At 51.4% G+C, this 22,432-nt stretch overlaps 1 protein-coding gene across 1 annotated transcript in view; it reads left to right on the top strand.

Moving 5' to 3' along the window:
- LOC140405349 (nck-associated protein 1-like) overlaps positions 1 to 22,432 on the top strand; it is a 167,822-nt gene that overhangs the window by 56,674 nt on the left and 88,716 nt on the right. Inside the window, exons 8-13 of the mRNA XM_072493647.1 lie at positions 1,204 to 1,260; positions 3,598 to 3,694; positions 8,934 to 9,043; positions 13,969 to 14,101; positions 14,998 to 15,079; positions 17,390 to 17,448. Coding sequence (XP_072349748.1) covers positions 1,204 to 1,260; positions 3,598 to 3,694; positions 8,934 to 9,043; positions 13,969 to 14,101; positions 14,998 to 15,079; positions 17,390 to 17,448 — 538 coding nt within the window. The remainder of the gene's footprint in view (positions 1 to 1,203; positions 1,261 to 3,597; positions 3,695 to 8,933; positions 9,044 to 13,968; positions 14,102 to 14,997; positions 15,080 to 17,389; positions 17,449 to 22,432) is intronic.

The raw sequence follows: 22,432 nt of genomic DNA on the forward strand, positions 1-22,432 counted from the left end.
CTGGGAGCGTTTGATGGGGACAGTGTAGAGGGAGCTTTACTCTGTATCTAACCCCGTGCTGTCTCTGTCCTGGGAGTGTTTGATGGGGACAGTGTAGAGGGAGCTTTACTCTGTGTCTAACCCCGGGCTGTGCCTGTCCTGGGAGTGTTTGATGGGGACAGTGTAGAGGGAGCTTTACTCTGTATCTAACCCCGTGCTGTACCTGTCCTGGGAGTGTTTGATGGGGACAGTGTAGAGGGAGCTTTACTCTGTATCTCACCCCGCGCTGTACCTGTCCTGGGAGTGTTTGATGGGGACAGTGTAGAGGGAGCTTTACTCTGTATCTCACCCCGCGCTGTACCTGTCCTGGGAGTGTTTGATTGGGACAGTGTAGAGGGAGCTTTACTCTGTATCTAACCCCGTGCTGTACCTGTCCTGGGAGTGTTTGATGGGGACAGTGTAGAAGGAGCTTTACTCTGTATCTAACCCCGTGCTGTACCTGTCCTGGGAATGTTTGATGGTGACAGTGTAGAGGGAGCTTTACTCTGTACCTAACCCCGTGCTGTACCTGTCCTGGGAGTGTTTGATGGTGACAGTGTAGAGGGAGCTTTACTCTGTATCTAACCCCGTGCTGTACCTGTCCTGGGAGTGTTTGATGGGGACAGTGTAGAGGGAGCTTTACTCTGTATCTAACCCTGCGCTGTACCTGTCCTGGGAGTGTTTGATGGGGACAGTGTAGAGGGAGCTTTACTCTGTATCTAACCCCGTGCTGTACCTGTCCTGGGAGTGTTTGATGGGGACAGTGTAGAGGGAGCTTTACTCTGTATCTAACCCCGTGCTGTACCTGTCCTGGGAGTGTTTGATGGGGACAGTGTAGAGGGAGCTTTACTCTGTATCTAACCCTGCGCTGTACCTGTCCTGGGAGAGTTTGATGGGGACAGTGTAGAGGGAGTTTTACTCTGTATCTAACCCCGTGCTGTACCTGCCCTGGGAGTGTTTGATGGGGACAGTGTAGAGGGAGCTTTACTCTGTATCTAACCCCGTGCTGTACCTGTCCTGGGAGAGTTTGATGGGGACAGTGTGGAGGATGTTTGTTCTGGGGGATATCTGGCCTGACTGACTGTGTCTATATTCCTGATGTACTTTCCTTTTTTAATTCTTTGCTTTTGGCTGCTGCTGAGGTTTGATGATGTGACTGTGATGCTGTGATGGGCTGTTTTACAGATACAGCAAGCGGATTGCAGACAGTAAGGAATGCCGGGAAGAAGCCGCTTCGAAAGGGTAATCAGACCCCATAATCTCGGATTGGCTTTGAGAGAGTGTCAGTGTGTGAGAGCACGTGTGGGAGGGACTCGCCCCCCCCCCCCCCCCCCCCCCCCAACCCACACAATTTTCACTGTGTCCGGCCTCTTTAGGACACCTGACTCACGGATCTGAGAGGAACTGTGAACGTTAGCCTGGGTTCGGGAACTTTTGTAGACCACAAACAGGTCCGAACTGAGCAGATTCCAGACAGTTGGTTTCTTAACACACTCTAGTATTTACAATGTACAGCAGGCCCCACCCGGGCCTGCACTGTCAGTGCCATAGCTGGCTGACGTTATACACAACTGAACTATGGCTGATTTGGTGTTCCCCACCCCCTTCGCCGGAGCTCTCATTCACCGAGACTCACGGGGCGGTTGACGGCTCCAACCCCATGTGTCTCATGTGGGTGATAACGGGAACATTTTGAAAGGCAAGTTCAAAAGGTCTTATTTGTGCCCACCCCTGCCACCCCTGCGGCCCCATCTAACTCTGATTCCAACTCATGCTCCCCTACCCACCCCCGATGACCCCTCATACTCTGAATGCCAACCCATGACCCCACACTTTCAATGGTCCCTCTTGGCCCCCATGCCACCTCAATGCGAACTCATGACTCCTCCCACCCCAAATGGCACCTTATACCATCCATGCCAACTCATGACACCTTCATGCCCATTCACCCAGTGTCCACTCTATGCAGAACCAATGGTCCTGATATTAACAATGACATGTATGGAACTGCTTAAAAAAACACCCGTTCACAATTTTCCTGAAAAATAACTGCTTTTTCTGCAACCCTGATCAATCGACCAGATCCTCAAAGCATAAACAGAGGCCTTAAGCACTTCACACCTTGTGCAAATATTAACTGTATGTTCAAATTAACATTGAGCCATTGACAAAAGAGATCACAGAAAAAATAGTTTAGTATAACTTTATATAGCTGTCATTCAAGCAAAGTCCAGACTTTTCTTTAACTTAGTAAACAGTGTTAATCCTTTAATATGAGTCTACGCTCTCATCCATGCCTATGTCTGTGCCTTTAAGGGGCCATGCGAATTTGAAAAAATTGGTGGCTGTGGCAAATCCTTCAGCAGACCTGCTGCCGGGCTGCCCCAACTTGGGTCTGCCGGTTATGACTGCAGAAACTGGGACGAACCTCCAGGAAACTTCCATCTCCCAACGGAGGCAGGGTCTCAATGGCACAGTTAGTCCGCTCTCCCGATTCCTGTCTCTGACATGTGAAGCTGGTTCTCAGTGTCAGAGAGAGAGGGGAGCGAGGCAGTATCAGTGAGAGAGAGAAAGAGATGGACACAGTATCAGACGGAGAGGGAGACAGTTTCAGAGAGGGAGATAGCATCACAGGGAGAGTGTGACTTTTCTCACTGTAAAACCCAAATCACAGTATCCAGCTGACCCATTTAAATGAGATTTTCAATACTGTTGTATTCAGAAGAGTACTTTATCCACTAGATAAAGTGCTCTAATGCATGTGAACACTTACACAATAGCTGGGATCACCGGCCCCATCATGACGAGACCTGCCACAGGACATTCGGCAGCGCAAAACGTCCATTGACGTTTGGCAGGACCAGACAATCTGAGTGGCGGACAGGGCCAGAAAATCCCTCCCAATGTTGTTCAATTTAATAGTCACTTACCTCTTAAGGACAGAGCCTTTTGATCAATCACTGCATTGAAAACATACTTAAACCATCCCACACCATTACATTATCACATCTGAAGTTGGCAAGACCTTTCAAGCTACCTGTCAAAATGTTCCTGCCCGCAGAACAGGTTTGCACATTGACTTGCCCACACTCGTTCTCACAGGCCTCAGGAACCCACCCGCCTTGTTGAGAATACTAATGTCAGGGAAAATTGGACATTCCGCAGGCAGTCAAGTGGTGATCCGCCGTTACTTTACGCGGGTGTTGGGTCACGGCCCGCCATGCTTCCCAACCAGGGAAAATGGTGTCCATCGGGAATGGCCTGATATGTTTACAGCCCTCGCTATGGATGTCCCGGCACGGAGGGGAAAATTCAGCCCAATGTCTGCGTTCGGAGAAGAAACTGCTAAAAAGGTTGAACCGAGCACGATACCTCTTGATTGCCTCAAAGAAGATCAGTTTTGAGGTGGATTTTTCATTGATTTGGAATGAAGCGAGAGAAATGGTCTGAATGTGGAATTGTGGGTGAAGCTGCCATTTTGATTGATAGCTGTCGCTTGGAGCCAGGCATCAATCAATGTGTGTGAGAGTGAGTGGTAGGGGCATGTACACTGACATGTGTCCTGTGTCCTGTGTTTAGTGGGGCCATACACCGAGAGAGGCGCATTTTCTTGAGAGGTGCCGTGAAGGAACTGAGCACCGTATTGGCTGAGGAGCCTGGCCTGCTAGGACCAAAGGTACCACACAGAACCTTATTGAGATTTTATATGTTTGCATACAAGGAGCTTTTGTTATCAAAAAAGGATGGAAATGTTGGTGTCAATTGTCATTCGATTTGTCTCTTTCCCTGGCTGTTTCAGTCAAATAACATTAAGCCGGGAAATACATTCAGCCAATACGATTCACTCCACATGACCTCCAGAACCGGCTGGAGGCACAGGATACTGCAAAGGCTGTGGGCCCTGACAATATCCCAGCAATAGTACTGAAGACTTGTGCTCCAGAACTTGCCGCACCCCTAGCCAAGCTGTTCCAGTGCAGCTACAACACTGGCATCGACCCGGAATGTGGAAAATTGCCCAGATGTGTCCTGTACACAAGAAACAGGACAAATCCAACCCAGCCAATTACTGCCCCATCAGTCTACTCTCCATCATCAGCAAAGTGATGGAAGGAGTCATCAACAGTGCTGTCAAGCAGCACTTACTCAGCAATAACCTGCTCACGGACACTCAGTTTGGGTTCCGCCAGAGTCACTCAGCTCCTGACTTCATTACAGCCTTGGCTCAAACATGGACAAAGAGCTGAATGCCAGAGGTGAGGGGAGAGTGACTGCCCTGACATCAAGGCAGCATTTAACCGAGTGTGGCATCAAGGAGCCCGAGCTAAACTGGAGTCAATGGGAATCAGGGGGGAAACTCTCTGCTGGTCGGAGTCATACCCGGCACAAAGGAAGGTGGTTGTGGTGGTTGGAGGTCAATCATCTCAGCTCCAGGACATCACTGCAGGAGCTCCTCAGGGTCGTGTCCTCGGCCCCAACCATCTTCAGCTGCTTCATCAATGACCTTCCTTCCATCATAAGGTCAGAAGTGGGGATGTTTGCAGATGACTGCACAATGTTCAGCACCATTCGCCACTCCTCAGATACTGAAGCAGTCCCTGTCCAAATGTAGCGAGACCCGGACAATATCCAGGCTCGGGCTGACAAGTTACATTCACACCACACAAGTGCCAGCCAATGACCATCTCCTACAAGAGAGGATCTAACCATCGACCCTTGACATTCAATGGCATTACCATCGCTGAATCCCCCACATTCAACATCCTGGGGGTTACCATTGACCAGAAACTGAACTGGACCAGCCGTATAGACAGGATGGTCTACATCTGAACCTGAGGAGCACAAATATCCTGGGGGGGAGATTTGTTAGTGCTCTTTGGGGGGGTTTAAACTAATGCAGCAGGGGCATGGGAACCTGGATTGTAGTTTTAGGGTAAGGGAGAATGAGAGTATAGAGGTCAGGAGCACAGATTTGACGTCGCAGGAGGGGGCCAGTGTTCAGGTAGGTGGTTTGAAGTGTGTCTACTTCAATGCCAGGAGTATACGAAACAAGGTAGGGGAACTGGCAGCATGGGTTGGTACCTGGGACTTCGATGTTGTGGCCATTTCGGAGACATGGATAGAGCAGGGACAGGAATGGATGTTGCAGGTTCCGGGGTTTAGGTGTTTTAGTAAGCTCAGAGAAGGAGGCAAAAGAGGGGGAGGTGTGGCGCTGCTAGTCAAGAGCAGTATTACGGTGGCGGAGAGGATGCTAGATGGGGACTCTTCTTCCGAGGTAGTATGGGCTGAAGTTAGAAACAGGAAAGGAGAGGTCACCCTGTTGGGAGTTTTTTATAGGCCTCCTGATAGTTCTAGGGATGTAGAGGAAATGATGGCGAAGATGATTCTGGATATGAGCGAAAGTAACAGGGTAGTTATTATGGGAGACTTTAACTTTCCAAATATTGACTGGAAAAGATATAGTTCGAGTACAATAGATGGGTCGTTTTTTGTACAGTGTGTGCAGGAGGGTTTCCTGAAACAATATGTTGACAGGCCAACAAGAGGCGAGGCCACGTTGGATTTGGTTTTGGGTAATGAACCAGGCCAGGTGTTGGATTTGGAGGTAGGAGAGCACTTTGGGGACAGTGACCACAATTCGGTGACGTTTACGTTAATGATGGAAAGGGATAAGTATACACCGCAGGGCAAGAGTTATAGCTGGGGGAAGGGCAATTATGATGCCATTAGACGTGACTTGGGGGGATAAGGTGGAGAAGTAGGCTGCAAGTGTTGGGCACACTGGATAAGTGGGGCTTGTTCAAGGATCAGCTACTGCGTGTTCTTGATAAGTATGTACCGGTCAGGCAGGGAGGAAGGCGTCGAGCGAGGGAACCGTGGTTTACCAAGGAAGTGGAATCTCTTGTTAAGAGGAAGAAGGAGGCCTATGTGAAGATGAAGTGTGAAGTTTCAGTTGGGGCGATGGATAGTTACAAGGTAGCGAGGAAGGATCTAAAGAGAGAGCTAAGACGAGCAAGGAGGGGACATGAGAAGTATTTGGCAGGAAGGATCAAGGAAAACCCAAAAGCTTTCTATAGGTATGTCAGGAATAAGCGAATGACTAGGGAAAGAGTAGGACCAGTCAAGGACAGGGATGGGAAATTGTGTGTGGAGTCTGAAGAGATAGGCGAGATACTAAATGAATATATTTCGTCAGTATTCACTCAGGAAAAAGATAATGTTGTGGAGGAGAATGCTGAGCCCCAGGCTAATAGAATAGATGGCATTGAGGTACGTCGGGAAGAGGTGTTGGCAATTCTGGACAGGCTGAAAATAGATAAGTCCCCGGGACCTGATGGGATTTATCCTAGGATTCTCTGGGAGGCCAGGGAAGAGATTGCTGGACCTTTGGCTTTGATTTTTATGTCATCATTGGCTACAGGAATAGTGCCAGAGGACTGGAGGACAGCAAATGTGGTCCCTTTGTTCAAAAAGGGGAGCAGAGACAACCCCGGCAACTATAGACTGGTGAGCCTCACGTCTGTAGTGGGTAAAGTCTTGGAGGGGATTATAAGAGAAGATTTATAATCATCTAGATAGGAATAATATGATCAGGGATAGTCAGCATGGCTTTGTAAAGGGTAGGTCATGCCTCACAAACCTTATTGAGTTCTTTGAGAAGGTGACTGAACAGGTAGACGAGGGTAGAGCAGTTGATGTGGTGTATATGGATTTCAGCAAAGCGTTTGATAAGGTTCCCCACGGTAGGCTATTGCAAAAAATACGGAGGCTGGGGATTGAGGGTGATTTAGAGATGTGGATCAGAAATTGGCTAGCTGAAAGAAGACAGAGGGTGGTGGTTGATGGGAAATGTTCAGAATGGAGTTCAGTTACAGGTGGAGTACCACAAGAATCTGTTCTGGGGCCGTTGCTGTTTGTCATTTTTATCAATGACCTAGAGGAAGGCGCAGAAGGGTGGGTGAGTAAATTTGCAGACGATACTAAAGTCGGTGGTGTTGTCGATAGTGTGGAAGGATGTAGCAGATTACAGAGGGATATAGATAAGCTGCAGAGCTGGGCTGAGAGGTGGCAAATGGAGTTTAATGTAGAGAAGTGTGAGGTGATTCACTTTGGAAGGAATAACAGGAATGCGGAATATTTGGCGAATGGTAAAGTTCTTGAAAGTGTGGATGAGCAGAGGGATCTAGGTGTCCATATACATAGATCCCTGAAAGTTGCCACCCAGGTTGATAGGGTTGTGAAGAAGGCCTATGGAGTGTTGGCCTTTATTGGTAGAGGGATTGAGTTCCGGAGTCAGGAGGTCATTTTGCAGCTGTACAGAACTCTGGTACGGCCGCATTTGGAGTATTGCGTACAGTTCTGGTCATCGCATTATAGGAAGGACGTGGAGGCTTTGGAGCGGGTGCAGAGGAGATTTACCAGGATGTTGCCTGGTATGGAGGGAAAATCTTATGAGGAAAGGCTGATGGACTTGAGGTTGTTTTCGTTGGAGAGAAGAAGGTTAAGAGGAGACTTAATAGAGGCATACAAAATGATCAGGGGGTTGGATAGGGTGGACAGTGAGAGCCTTCTCCCGCGGATGGATATGGCTGGCACGAGGGGACATAACTTTAAACTGAGGGGTAATAGATATAGGACAGAGGTCAGAGGTAGGTTCTTTACGCAAAGAGTAGTGAGGACGTGGAATGCCCTACCTGCTACAGTAGTGAACTCGCCAACATTGAGGGCATTTAAAAGTTTATTGGATAAACATATGGATGATAATGGCATAGTGTAGGTTAGATGGCTTTTGTTTCGGTGCAACATCGTGGGCCTAAGGGCCTGTACTGCGCTGTATTGTTCTATGTTCTATGTTCTATGTATAAATACTGTGGCTACCAGAGCAGGTCAGAGGCTGGGAATCCTGCGGTGAGTAACTCACCTCCTGACCCCCCCAAAGCCTGTCCACCATCTACAAGGCACAAGTCAGGAGTGTGATGGAATACTCTCCACTTGCCTGGATGAGCGCAGCTCCAACAACACTCAAGAAGCTCAACACCATCCAGGACAAAGCAGCCCCACTTGATTGCTCCCCTTCCACAAACATTCACTCCCTCCACCATCGACGCACAGTGGCAGCCGTGTGTACCATCTACAAGATGCACTGCAGTAACTCACCAAGGTTCCTCAGACAGCACCTTCCAAACCCACGACCTCTACCATCTAGAAGGACAAGAGCAGCAGATACCTGGGAACCCCACCACCTGGAGGTTCCCCTCCAAGTCACTCACCACCCTGACTGGGAAATATATCGGCCGTTCCTTCACTGTCGCTGGGGCGACATCCTGGAACTCCCTCCCTAACAGCACAGTGGGTGTACCTACACCACACGGACTGCAGCGGTTCAAGAAGGCAGCTCACCACCCACATCTCAAGGGGTAATTAGGGACAGGCAATAAATGCTGGGCGCAGCCAGCGATGCCACATCACAAGAAAGAGTAAAAGAACTACTGGCTGCAATTTACACTCTGACATTGGTCACACATTATGTGTTTGTCTTTCTTCAGTGACAAGCTGCCCCTGTAGTTGGTTTTAGTGCTTGGGTAATTGTCATAGGGGTGCTGACAGCCCTCCAGAACCTCACCGTTATTGATCAATGAGCTCAAGTGGTGACAAATCAACTGACTATTCGGCTACAGTGGCCTCGCCCATCGAATCTGATCCTCTTTTCATTTGCTGGTGCAGCAGTTATCAAGGAGGTGGCCGGTAGTATTTGGGGTGGTGGACGGGGTAGCAAGGGGCTCCCCCATATGCATTTCAGGGCTCGGTTGACTTCAGCCTGCTCAGGAAATGAATGATGAACTCCTTATTTGTCTCGGAGTCCTGATGGAATGACTTGCAGCTCTCGTTGTAAATTTCCACTCTCTTCCATCCAGATCCTCTTCGTCTTCATGGCGCTGTCATTTTCCCGCGATGAGATTTCGTGGCTTGTGCGACACGCGGAGAACATCACCAAAACAAAGACCCCTGAGGACTATGTGGACAGGTGAAGGCGGGAAATCGACTGAGACCGATGGGGAGGGGAAAGGCTCAGTTATATTATAAAGGGGTGCTGTAGTGGGGGTAGGCTGCGGTACATTGTTATTCGGGGCAGAGTGTGTTATTCGGGTGAACACATTGCCCTGGAGTGATCAGCGATTTAGAACGGTTTCGTCCAACAAACTAAAACTTTTTGAGGCGGACCTCCCGTGGCTCTTGTCTCTGGATCTTATATAGATGGGCTTCCAGAAGACATTTGGCAAGGTTCCACACGTGAGACCGTTCACAACAACCGAAACACTTCGAACTAAGGCAGTTTGTGTTTGGAGTTGGTTCGGAGGTAGGAGGCAGAGACGACAACCAAAGGTTACTAACACAAATTGACAGACTCAATCTGTACTGGGGCCGTATCTTTTCACTATGTTATGAAATGACTTGGATAAAATAATAGAGATATATATGAATCAGCCAGATCAAACTGAATAGCAGGACACAATTGAGGGCTTAAATGGCCCAATTCGATGTTGTGTACCTCTTTCTGTATCTGCCTGAGGAGAGTCTGATCATACAGCAGAAAGTAATTTTCATTCACTATCTAACCCATGCTGAACTTCTCAAGTGAAGGTTGAATGGGACAGCATTGTGGAAACTTCGCTCTGTATTGACTGAGGGGTGTTTGATGGGGCCAGTGTCGAGGGAGCTTTACTCTGTATCTAACCCCGTGCTGTACCTGTCCTGGGAGTGTTTGATGGGGACAGTGTAGAGGGAGCTTTACTCTGTATCTAACCCTGTGCTGTACCTGTCCTGGGAGTGTTTGATGGGGACAGTGTAGAGGGAGCTTTACTCTGTATCTAACCCCGTGCTGTACCTGTCCTGGGAGTGTTTGATGGGGACAGTGTAGAGGGAGCTTTGCTCTGTATCTAACCCCGTGCTGTACCTGCCCTGGGAGTGTTTGATGGGGACAGTGTAGAGGGAGCTTTACTCTGTATCTAACCCCGTGCAGTACCTGTCCTGGGAGTGTTTGATGGGGACAGTGTAGAGGGAGCTTTACTCTGTATCTAACCTCGTGCTGTACCTGTCCTGGGAGTGTTTGATGGGGACAGTTTGGAGGGAGCTTTACTCTGTATCTAACCCCGTGCTGTACCTGTCCTGGGAGTGTGTGATGCGGACAGTGCAGAGGGAGCTTTACTCTGTATCTAACCCCGTGCTGTACCTGTCCTGGGAGTGTTTGATGGGGACAGTGTAGAGGGAGCTTTACTCTGTATCTAACCCCGTGCTGTACCTCTCCTGGGAGTGTTTGATGGGGACAGTGTAGAGGGAGCTTTACTCTGTATCTAACCCCGTTGCTGTACCTGTCCTGGGAGTGTTTGATGGAGACAGTGTAGGGAGAGCTTTACTCTGTATCTAACCCCGTGCTGTACCTGTCCTGGGAGTGTTTGATGGGGACAGTGTAGAGGGAGCTTTACTCTGTATGTAACCCCGTGCTGTACCTGTCCTGGGAGTGTTTGATGGGGACAGTGCAAAGGGAGCTTTACTCTGTATCTAACCCCGTGCTGTACCTGTCCTGGGAGTGTTTGATGGGGACAGTGTAGAGGGAGCTTTAATCTGTATCTAACGCCGTGCTGTACCTGTCCTGGGAGTGTTTTATGGGGACAGTGTAGAGGGAGCTTTACTCTGTATCTAACCCTGTTGCTGTACCTGTCCTGGGAGTGTTTGATGGGGACAGTGTAGAGGGAGCTTTACTCTGTATCTAACCCCGTGCTGTACCTGTCCTGGGAGTGTTTAATGGGGGCAGTGTAGGGGGAGCTTTACTCTGTGTCTAACCCCGTGCTGTACCTGTCCTGGGAGTGTTTGATGGGGACAATGTAGAGGGAGCTTTACTCTGTATCGAACCCCATGCTGTACCTGTCCTGGGAGTGTTTGATGGGGACAGTGTAGGGGGAGCTTTACTCTGTATCTAACCCCGTGCTGTACCTGTCCTGGGAGTGTTTGATGGGGACAGTGTAGAGGGAGCTTTACTCTGTATCTAACCCCGTGCTGTACCTGTCCTGGGAGTGTTTGATGGGGACAGTGTAGAGGGAGCTTTACTCTGTATCTAACCCCGTGCTGTACCTGTCCTGGGAGTGTTTGGTGGGGACAGTGTAGAGGGAGCTTTACTCTGTATCTAACCCCGTGCTGTACTTGTCCTGGGAGTGTTTGATGGGGACAGTGTAGAGGGAGCTTTACTCTGTATCTAACCCCGTGCTGTACCTGTCCTGGGAGTGTTTGATGGGGACAGTGTAGAGGGAGCTTTACTCTGTATCTAACCCCGTGCTGTACCTGTCCTGGGAGTGTTTGATGGGGACAGTGTAGAGGGAGCTTTACTCTGTATCTAACCCCGTGCTGTACCTGTCCTGGGAGTGTTTTATGGGGACAATGTAGAGGGAGCTTTACTCTGTATCGAACCCCATGCTGTACCTGTCCTGGGAGTGTTTGATGGGGACAGTGTAGGGGGAGCTTTACTCTGTATCTAACCCCGTGCTGTACCTGTCCTGGGAGTGCTTGATGGGGACAGTGTAGAGGGAGCTTTACTCTGTATCTAACCCCGTGCTGTACCTGTCCTGGGAGTGTTTGATGGGGACAGTGTAGAGGGAGCTTTACTCTGTATCTAACCCCGTGCTGTACCTGTCCTGGGAGTGTTTGGTGGGGACAGTGTAGAGGGAGCTTTACTCTGTATCTAACCCCGTGCTGTACTTGTCCTGGGAGTGTTAGTTGGGGACAGTGTAGAGGGAGCTTTACTCTGTATCTAACCCCGTGCTGTACTTGTCCTGGGAGTGTTAGTTGGGGACAGTGTAGAGGGAGCTTTACTCTGTATCTAACCCTGTGCTGTACCTGTCCTGGGAGTGTTAGTTGGGGACAGTGTAGAGGGAGCTTTACTCTGTATCTAACCCCGTGCTGTACCTGTCCTGGGAGTGTTTGGTGGGGACAGTGTAGAGGGAGCTTTACTCTGTATCTAACCCCGTGCTGTACCTGTCCTGGGAGTGTTTGATGGGGACAGTGTAGAGGGAGCTTTACTCTGTATCTAACCCCGTGCTGTACTTGTCCTGGGAGTGTTTGATGGGACAGTGTAGAGGGAGCTTTACTCTGTATCTAACCCCGTGCTGTACCTGTCCTGGGAGTGTTTGATGGGGACAGTGTAGAGGGAGCTTTACTCTGTATCTAACCCTGTGCTGTCCCGGTCCTGGGAGTGTTTGATGGGGACAGTGTAGAGGGAGCTTTACACTGTATCTAACCCCGTGCTGTACCTGTCCTGGGGAGTGTTTGATGGGGACAGTGTAGGGGGAGCTTTACTCTGTATCTAATCCCGTGCTGTACCTGTCCTGGGAGTGTTTGATGGGGACAGTGTAGAGGGAGCTTTACTCTGTATCTAATCCCGTGCTGTACCTGTCCTGGGGAGTGTTTGATGGGGACAGTGTAGAGGGTGCTTTACTCTGTATCTAACCCCGTGCTGTACCTGTCCTGGGAGTGTTTGATGGGGACAGTGTAGAGGGAGCTTTACTCTGTATCTAACCCGTGCTTTCCAAAGATTTCCAAAGATTAACGACTCTCTGAATACAGCAATTTCTCCTCACCTCAGTCCTGAATGATGCTGAGAATCCCGCTGATGGAGAATCCCGCAGCCGACATTGAAACCACATAAAAGACTGGTTCGGAAAATGGAGGCTCATGGGATGGGAGAGTCAGTGGCCAATTGGATAAAACAAATTGGCTTCAGAGCAGAAAGCAATGAGTTGGGGTAGCTGGAGGTGATATAAACGTACTGACACCGTTTAAAGGGTGTGCAGCGACAGGGGGTCCTGGGAGTTCCACAGTGGCTGTCCCACACTGAACCTGACAGGAAAGCCAAACTGCACTGAAGGCGGTTCACGGAGATCTTTTTGTTCCTCGATGTCAAACCTCGATTTGCACAAAACAACTGGAGAAAGTCTCTTCATGACTGCTGCAGCCTCTGCAAGGACCATCTCCGCAGAACCAGGACGCTAAACCTTGTCACAAACTTGGTAACCTTCAATTATTCGGACACCTCAATCACGTGAAGGCGTATTTAAAAAAAAAAAAAAAATTTCCATGGAAAATAGAAGGAGGCCATTGTGCCCTTCGGGCCTGCCATTCATTACAATTCTGGGTGAGCATCACATTTATTGGCCATCGAATCAATTGAGAGTCAACCCTATTGCAGGGAGTTTGGACCCCCTATACTGGGCAAGGCAAGGGTAGCAGATTCCCTTCCCTAAAGGGAAGTGAACCAGACGGGGTTTTACAACAATTGACAACAGTTTAATTTAAATTCCAGATTTTTAGTGAATTCAAATTTTCACCATCTGCTGGAGTGGGATTTGAACCCAGGTCCCCAGATCTTGCTCTGGGTCACTGGATTACTCGTCCAGTGACAATGTCACTGTGCCACTGCCTCCCCTTCGTTGTGAAGGTATGAGCCGTTAAAAACACAGCACATTTTTTCTTGGGCAGATAGCAGGAACTAGGATGAATGCAGCTCACCATAAGATGCGGAAGTAAGCGAGACTTGCATTTATATAGCATCTCTCATGACCTCAGGACATCCCGAAGCGTTTAACAGCCAGTGAGACCCTTTTGAAGTGGGGTCTGTGTTCTAATGCAGGAACAGCTGAATGCTCCTGACCCCAGCATGGACACAGTGAACCCTATCAAATCTCCTCCACATCACTGACAGATCCATAGGGTTTGGGAATACCCAGAACACCCCAGGAGCTGAGGTTTAGGGGACCCGGCCTAGTTTAAATGCCTTGTGCTGAAGTCACAGTGGGAATGTGCCGGAAGGGTTGGGCAAAGGGCTGAGAGAGCCTCGTCGCTTCCTGTTCTGGTTCAGGATTTTGGCCTACTGTGGGTTACGTTGCGTTCCTTCTGTTCCAGTAACTTGGCAGAGCTGCTGTTCATGATGGAGGAGCTTCGAAGGCTGCTGCACAAGTTTAAGAAGGTGATTCAGCGCTACTTTGTCACTTACCTGGCCCACTTTGATGCGGTTCTGCTCAATGAAACAATTCAGGTAAGTGGAAAACCTTTGTCATGGGGCTGAAGGCTCCAGGGGTCGAGATTTAGAGCAGTGTGAAATGAGGGAGGACACTCTCAGACAGCAGCTTCACCTCAGGCCAGCGGGAACAGGATTGATGGGGCACAACTCAATCTATTGACAGAAAAGCCACGGTGTGATTAGCCTGGATTTGGTCCTTTACCGTCTTGTGCCCAGACTGGGTTTATGTGTTAATCAAAGTTATTAAAAATTTGTCTTTTATATATTTAAAAAAGTTTTCCAGGGATGTGGGCGTCGCCGGCTGGGCCAGCATCGATTGTCCATCCCTAATTGCCCTTTGAACTGAGTGTCTCGCTCGGCCATTTCAGAGGGCATTTAATAGTCAAACCCCATTGCTGTGGGTCTGGAGTCACGTGTAGGCCAGACCGGGTAAGGACGGCAGATTTCCTTCCCTGAAGAACATGGAACCAGATGGGGTTTTTATGGCAAGTTATTATATTTATTAGTTGAAGTTAAATTCCAACAGTTGCCGTGGTGCAATTTGAACCTGTTCTCCAGAGCATTAACCTGGCCCTCTGGGATACTAGTCCAGCAACAGTCCCACTGCACTCCCCTCTCACCCACTATTTTTTTTTAAATTTAGAGTATCCAATTAATTATTTCCAATTGAGGGACAATTTATCGTGGCCAGTCCACCTACCCGGCACATCTTTGGGTTGTGGGGGCGAAACCCACGCAGACACGGGGAGAATGTGCAAACGGACAGTGACCCAGGATCAAACCCGGGACCTCGGCACCATGAGGCAGCAGTGCTAACCACTGCACCACCGTGCCGCCCACTACCCCACTATTTAATGTCCTCTATTTATAGTCATTTCATTGGGAATTTATTTTTGCTTGCGTGTTTTCAGAACCTTTCCGTCTGTCCGGAGGAAGAATCCGTGATTATGTCATCCTTTGTGAACAGTTTGGCGTCTCTGAATATCAAACAAGGTAAGGTTCCAGACTTGGGGGGAGAGCAGGCGACTCCGCCATTGCATTCTAGAGTTGGTCTTCACAGACCCTAGCTGTGGGGACTTAACATGAATGACCTCCTCTGAACCAGTTAGGCCGGGTTCCTGACAGACTGAATGCTAACACCTCGGAGGTTTACCGTCCTTTCCCGCCGGTGAAATCTTCCGTTCCCGCCACGGTCCATGCCGTTTTTGAACGGCTCGCCACATTTTGTGGCTGTGACGGGGCGTAAGGTTTCACCCCTCACAACAATGGTAGAGCCTCAAACCCTCATCACATTTACGAAGGACTCAAATATGGACGTTGAAATACTGCAGGGTCACAGACTAAGAGCTGGGAAGTGCGATTAGGCTCGATGGCCAGTGCAAACATAATGGGCAGAATGGCCTCCTTCTGTGCAGTAAATTTCAATCATTCTATCAAAACCATTCAATTGGTCACACTCTCCAACTCTTCAAAAATTGCATATGGATTCAGATAGGGGCTGGTTTAGCATAGTGGGCTAAACAGCTGGATTGTAAAGCAGAACAATACCAGCAGCACGGTTCAATTCCCGTACCGGCCTCCCCGAACAGGTGCAGGAATGTGGCAACTAGGGGCTTTTCACAGTAACTTCAATGAAGCCTACTTGTGACAATAAGCGATTATTATTATTTTGTTACGAGCAATTAGCATTTAAAACCGTATCTAAATGGCTAATTTTGGCACAAAATTTCCTTTCATTTTTTCAAAACAAGCTTTATTGTAAATGAAAGAATTAAACAAAGCAAATATGATTAAGTTAACATTATTACTTATTACTGCATGTTACGCACTCTGTTTTACTTCTTACCTCCGCCAACAATTCTCTTACAAGACATATAAATCTTATTTACGTCCAGAGGCTTGCCACAGTCCTCGAAATAATTATTTTCAACTCCAGATATTCTCAGCAGTAAAGCTTTCATTTGCCATCTCTTGACTGTAGTGGCCCCAATCCCTTGTTCTGGTTGCTTTTCAATGTTTCCAAGCTCATTCAGCTGATTGCTTTCTTTTGCATCAAGACTCCGTGAGGACCACTGTAGATTCTCCCACCGGCTTCAAACTGCACTGACTTTAAACAAGGCAATCTGCCAGCTTCTGTTTCCTCACAAGATTTAAACTGAGACTAAGCCTCACCTACGTTCCACATGATCAATGATGATGTTTTTAAAAAAAATTTTTTTTAAATCTGCTTACAGTGCAGGTCTACCAAGCTGTCATTTACTCTGGCTGGTCTCTCTCAGTGAGTTGCAAACAGCACAGCATCCAAAATGCAAATCTCTCCCAGCAAATACCCAGATAAATTGAAGTCAGAGAGCCTTCCTAAGTTTCACCCACCTCCATAATGATGTTGCCTACACTGGGATGTCCTCAAACTGACCTTTAGATTAATTGTCCCTCATTTACAGTTTCTTTGACCTGATAAGGTTAAATGGATTTTACAACTTTTCAGGGTTGACTGAATAGTTTTGGAAATAATTTAGTTGCACTTAGTTTTGAGGTGGCGAATGAACGCTGGGCGGGATTCTGCGGGAATCGGCGGGGCGGACAACTCCGGTGCCGAGGAGTGGCGTGAACCTCCGCACCTTCAGGGGCTAGGCCGGACGGCGGAGTGGTTTGCGCCCCACCGGCCGGCGGGGAAGGGGCTTTGCGCCACGCCAACCGGCGCCGAAGGGCCTCCGCCAGCCGCCGCGAGTTGGCCCATGCGCGGGAGCGCCAGGGTGTACTGGCGTCATCCCAGCGCATGCACGGGAGAGGTTCATCTCTGTGTCGGCCATCGGGGAGGACCACAGCAGCCGACGCGGAAGAATAGAGTTCCCCCACGGCACAGGCCCGCCCGCAGATTGGTGGGCCCCGATCGCGGGCCAGGCCACCGTGGGGGCACCACCCGGGGCCAGATCCTCTCGCGCCCCCCCCCCCGTGGACCCCGGAGGCCGCCCGCGCAGCCAGGTCCCGCCGGTATATACCTGGTGTAACATACGCTGGCGGGACCGGCGAAAACAGGCGGGCACTCGACGCATCGGGGGCCGGAGAATCGCCGGGGGTGGCCGCTGCTAGTGCCCGCCGACCGGCGCGGCACGATTCCCGTCCGCACCAAATCCCCGGTGCCGGAGAATTCGGCAGCCGGCGGGGGCGGGATTCACACCGCCCCCCCGTCGACTCTCCGACCCGGCGGGGGGGGGGGGGCGGAGAATCCCGCCCACTGTCTCCATGTTATCAGAATGGTGGGTAACAGACATTCTTTATTCTGTGTTGCCCGAATTACAGTTGAAAACAGTGAGACATTCGATTTCCAGGGATTACGACTGGATTGGTTTCGGCTTCAGGTAAACTGTTATTTCAGCAAATAGCAATCGGACAATGGGATCCCTTTCCCTTTGCATATTGTAGCATGCGGAGGGTGGGGGATATATTATGGGATGTCATTGAATGTAATAGAATGTGATCACCATCAAGAGGCAACTGCGGGTATAACTGTAATCAAGCAGTGTGAATTAATGGAGTTTAAATTAGTTCTCTGTTAATAAAAATGTGTAATAGTTGGCTCCAGTTTGATCCTTCCCCAGCTGGCTCTCTGTAAGGGAATGAGGTGGAACAGAGTACGATGCGTTTGCTTGGGGCCTTCTGGGTTGATGTTACAAGGTGTGACTGGAGATGATGGGATACAAAATGGCAGCCAATTTGTGCACAGCCAGGGTCCCACAAAAAGCAACACACTAATAACCAGATAAGGGGCATGATCTAACGGCCGTGTTGCGCCTGGCGTGGGGCCGTGCGAGACGGTTAGATCACGGGATAGGCCGAAATCAGGATCCGCCCGAGCGCCGATCGGTCTCCGATCTAACCGGTACTCTCCCGTTGGTGGGTTCTGGATCCCGTGGTGAGGTTCCAATTGACACCAAAGGAGGGCAATCTGCATATCATTAACGGGACCGGCATCCAATCTAACAGCCTCCTGACATCGAACCGGCTCCCCAGCAGGACGTCACGTGAACGCCCTTAAGCACACCTATTTATAACCTCCAATGGCTGCTGAGGGGATCGAAGGAGGTGAGTAACCATCTTCAAAAGCTGGCCTGCAGCCCAGGACCGCTGCCCAAGCGCTCGGGTGGGGGGCCTGTTGCCATCGGTGGGTTCGGCGCCCCACCCTCAGTGCTGAGCCTCTGACAGTGCGGCACTCCCTCAGTACTGACCCTCTGACAGTGCAGCACTCCCTCAGTACTGACCCTCTGACAGTGCGGCACTCCCTCAGTACTGACCCTCTGACAGTGCAGCACTCCCTCAGTACTGACCCTCTGACAGTGCAGCCCTCCCTCAGTACTGACACTCTGACAGTGCGGCACTCCCTCAGTACTGACCCTCTGACAGTGCAGCACTCCCTCAGTACTGACCCTCTGACAGTGCGGCACTCCCTCAGTACTGACCCTCTGACAGTGCAGCGCTCCCTCAGTACTGACCCTCTGACAGTGCGGCTCTCCCTCAGTACTGACCCTCTGACAGTGCAGCACTCCCTCAGTACTGACCCTCTGACAGTGCGGCACTCCCTCAGTACTGACCCTCTGACAGTGCAGCACTCCCTCAGTACTGACCCTCTGACAGTGCGGCACTCCCTCAGTACTGACCCTCTGACAGTGCGGCACTCCCTCAGTACTGACCCTCTGACAGTGCAGCACTCCCTCAGTACTGACCCTCTGACAGTGCGGCACTCCCTCAGTACTGACCCTCTGACAGTGCGGCACTCCCTCAGTACTGACCCTCTGACAGTGCAGCACTCCCTCAGTACTGACCCTCTGACAGTGCAGCACTCCCTCAGTACTGACCCTCTGACAGTGCGGAGCTCCCTCAGTACTGACTCTCTGACAGTGCAGCACTCCCTCAGTACTGACCCTCTGACAGTGCGGCACTCCCTCAGTACTGACCCTCTGACAGTGCGGAGCTCCCTCAGTACTGACCCTCTGACAGTGCAGCACTCCCTCAGTACTGACCCTCTGACAGTGCGGTGCTCCCTCAGTACTGACCCTCTGACAGTGCGGCACTCCCTCAGTACTGACCCTCTGACAGTGCAGCACTCCCTCAGTACTGACCCTCTGACAGTGCAGCACTCCCTCAGTACTGACCCTCTGACAGTGCGGAGCTCCCTCAGTACTGACTCTCTGACAGTGCAGCACTCCCTCAGTACTGACCCTCTGACAGTGCAGCACTGCCTCAGTACTGACCCTCTGACAGTGCAGCACTCCCTCAGTACTGACCCTCTGACAGTGCGGCACTCCCTCAGCATGACCCTCTGACAGTGCGGCACTCCCTCAGTACTGACCCTCTGACAGTGCAGCACTCCATCAGTACTGACTCTCTGACAGTGCGGCACTCCCCCAGTACGGCCCCTCTGACAGTGCAGCACTCCCTCAGTACCGACCCTCTGACAGTGCAGCACTCCCTCAGTACTGAGCCTCTGACAGTGCGGCGCTCCCTCAGTACTGACCCTCTGACAGTGCGGAGCTCCCTCAGTACTGACTCTCTGACAGTGCAGCACTCCCTCAGTATTGACCCTCTGACAGTGCGGCACTCCCTCAGTACTGACCTCTGACAGTGAGGCACTCCCTCAGTTCTGACCCTCTGACAGTGCGGCGCTCCCTCAGTACTGACTCTCTGACAGTGCGGCACTCCCTCAGTACTGACTCTCTGACAGTGCGGCACTCCCTCAGTACTGACCCTCTGACAGTGCGGCACTCCCTCAGTACTGACCCTCTGACAGTGCAGCACTCCCTCAGTACTGACCCTCTGACAGTGCAGCACTCCCTCAGTACTGACCCTCTGACAGTGCGGCACTCCCTCAGTACTGACCCTCTGACAGTGCAGCACTCCCTCAGTACTGACCCTCTGACAGTGCAGCACTCCCTCAGTACTGACCCTCTGACAGTGCAGCATTCCCTCAGTACTGACCCTCTGACAGTGCAGCACTCCCTCAGTACTGACCCTCTGACAGTGCGGCACTCCCTCAGTACTGACCCTCTGACAGTGCAGCGCTCCCTCAGTACTGACCCTCTGACAGTGCGGCACTTCCTCAGTACTGACCCTCTGACAGTGCAGCATTCCCTCAGTACTGACCCTCTGACAGTGCGGCGCTCCCTCAGTACTGACCCTCTGACAGTGCGGCACTCCCTCAGTACTGACCCTCTGACAGTGCAGTATTCCCTCAGTACTGACCCTCTGACAGTGCGGCGCTCCCTCAGTACTGACCCTCTGACAGTGCGGCACTCCCTCAGTACTGACCCTCTGACAGTGCAGCACTCCCTCAGTACTGACCCTCTGACAGTGCAGCACTCCCTCAGTACTGACCCTCTGACAGTGCGGCATTCCCTCAGTACTGACCCTCTGACAGTGCGGCACTCCCTCAGTACTGACCCTCTGACAGTGCGGCACTCCCTCAGTACTGACCCTCTGACAGTGCGGCACTCCCTCAGTACTGACCCTCTGACAGTGCGGCACTCCCTCAGTCCTGAGCCTCTGACAGTGCAGCGCTCCCTCAGTACTGACCCTCTGACAGTGCAGCACTCCCCCAGTACTGACCCTCAGACAGTGCGGCACTCCCTCAGTACTGACCCTCTGACAGTGCCGCACTCCCTCAGTACTGACCCTCTGACAGTGCGGGGCTCTCTCAGTACTGACCCTCTGACAGTGCAGCGCTCCCTCAGTACTGACCCTCTGACAGTGCAGCACTCCCTCAATACTGACCCTCTGACAGTGCGGCACTCCCTCAGTACTGACCCTCTGACAGTGCAGCACTCCCTCAGTACTGCCCCTCTGACAGTGCAGCACTCCCTCAGTACTGACCCTCTGACAGTGCGGCGCTCCCTCAGTACTGACCCTCTGACAGTGCGGCGCTCCCTCAGTACTGACCCTCTGACAGTGCAGCACTCCCTCAATACTGACCCTCTGACAGTGCGGCACTCCCTCAGTACTGACCCTCTGACAGTGCAGCACTCCCTCAGTACTGCCCCTCTGACAGTGCAGCACTCCCTCAGTACTGACCCTCTGACAGTGCAGCACTCCCTCAGTACTGACCCTCTGACAGTGCTGCACTCCCTCAGTACTGACCCTCTGACAGTGCGGGGCTCCCTCAGTACTGACCCTCTGACAGTGCAGCACTCCCTCAGTACTGACCCTCTCACAGTGCGGCACTCCCTCAGTACTGACCCTCTGACAGTGCGGGGCTCCCTCAGTACTGACCCTCTGACAGTGCAGCACTCCCAGTACTGACCCTCTGACAGTGCAGCACTCCCTCAGTACTGACCCGCTGACAGTGCGGCACTCCCTCAGTACAGACCCTCTGACAGTGCGGCACTCCCTCAATACTGACCCTCTGACAGTGCGGCACTCCCTCAGTACTGACCCTCTGACAGTGCGGCACTCCCTCAGTACAGACCCTCTGACAGTGCGGCACTTCCTCAGTACTGACCCTCTGACAGTGCGGCACTCCCTCAGTACTGATCCTCTGACAGTGCGGCGCTCCCTCAGTACTGACCCTCTGACAGTGCGGCACTCCCTCAGTACTGACCCTCTGACAGTGCAGCACTCCCTCAGTACTGACCCTCTGACAGTGCGGGGCTCCCTCAGTACTGACCCTCTGACAGTGCAGCACTCCCTCAGTACTGACCCTCTCACAGTGCGGCACTCCCTCAGTACTGACCCTCTGACAGTGTGGAGCTTCCTCAGTACTGACCCTCTGACAGTGCGGGGCTCCCTCAGTACTGACCCTCTGACAGTGCAGCACTCCCAGTACTGACCCTCTGACAGTGCAGCACTCCCTCAGTACTGACCCGCTGACAGTGCGGCACTCCCTCAGTACAGACCCTCTGACAGTGCGGCACTCCCTCAATACTGACCCTCTGACAGTGCGGCACTCCCTCAGTACTGACCCGCTGACAGTGCGGCACTCCCTCAGTACAGACCCTCTGACAGTGCGGCACTCCCTCAGTACTGACCCGCTGACAGTGCGGCACTCCCTCAGTACAGACCCTCTGACAGTGCGGCACTCCCTCAGTACTGACCCTCTGACAGTGCGGCACTCCCTCAGTACAGACCCTCTGACAGTGCAGCACTCCCTCAGTACTGACACTCTGACAGTGCAGCACTCCCTCAGTACTGACCCTCTGACAGTGCAGCACTCCCTCAGTACTGACCCTCTGACAGTGCGGCTCTCCCTCAGTACTGACCCTCTGACAGTGCGGCACTCCCTCAGTACTGACCCTCTGACAGTGTGGCGCTCCCTCAGTACTGACCCTCTGACAGTGCGGGGCTCCCTCAGTACTG

Source organism: Scyliorhinus torazame, chromosome X (genome assembly GCF_047496885.1).
Source record: "Scyliorhinus torazame isolate Kashiwa2021f chromosome X, sScyTor2.1, whole genome shotgun sequence".
NCBI lineage: Eukaryota > Metazoa > Chordata > Chondrichthyes > Carcharhiniformes > Scyliorhinidae > Scyliorhinus > Scyliorhinus torazame.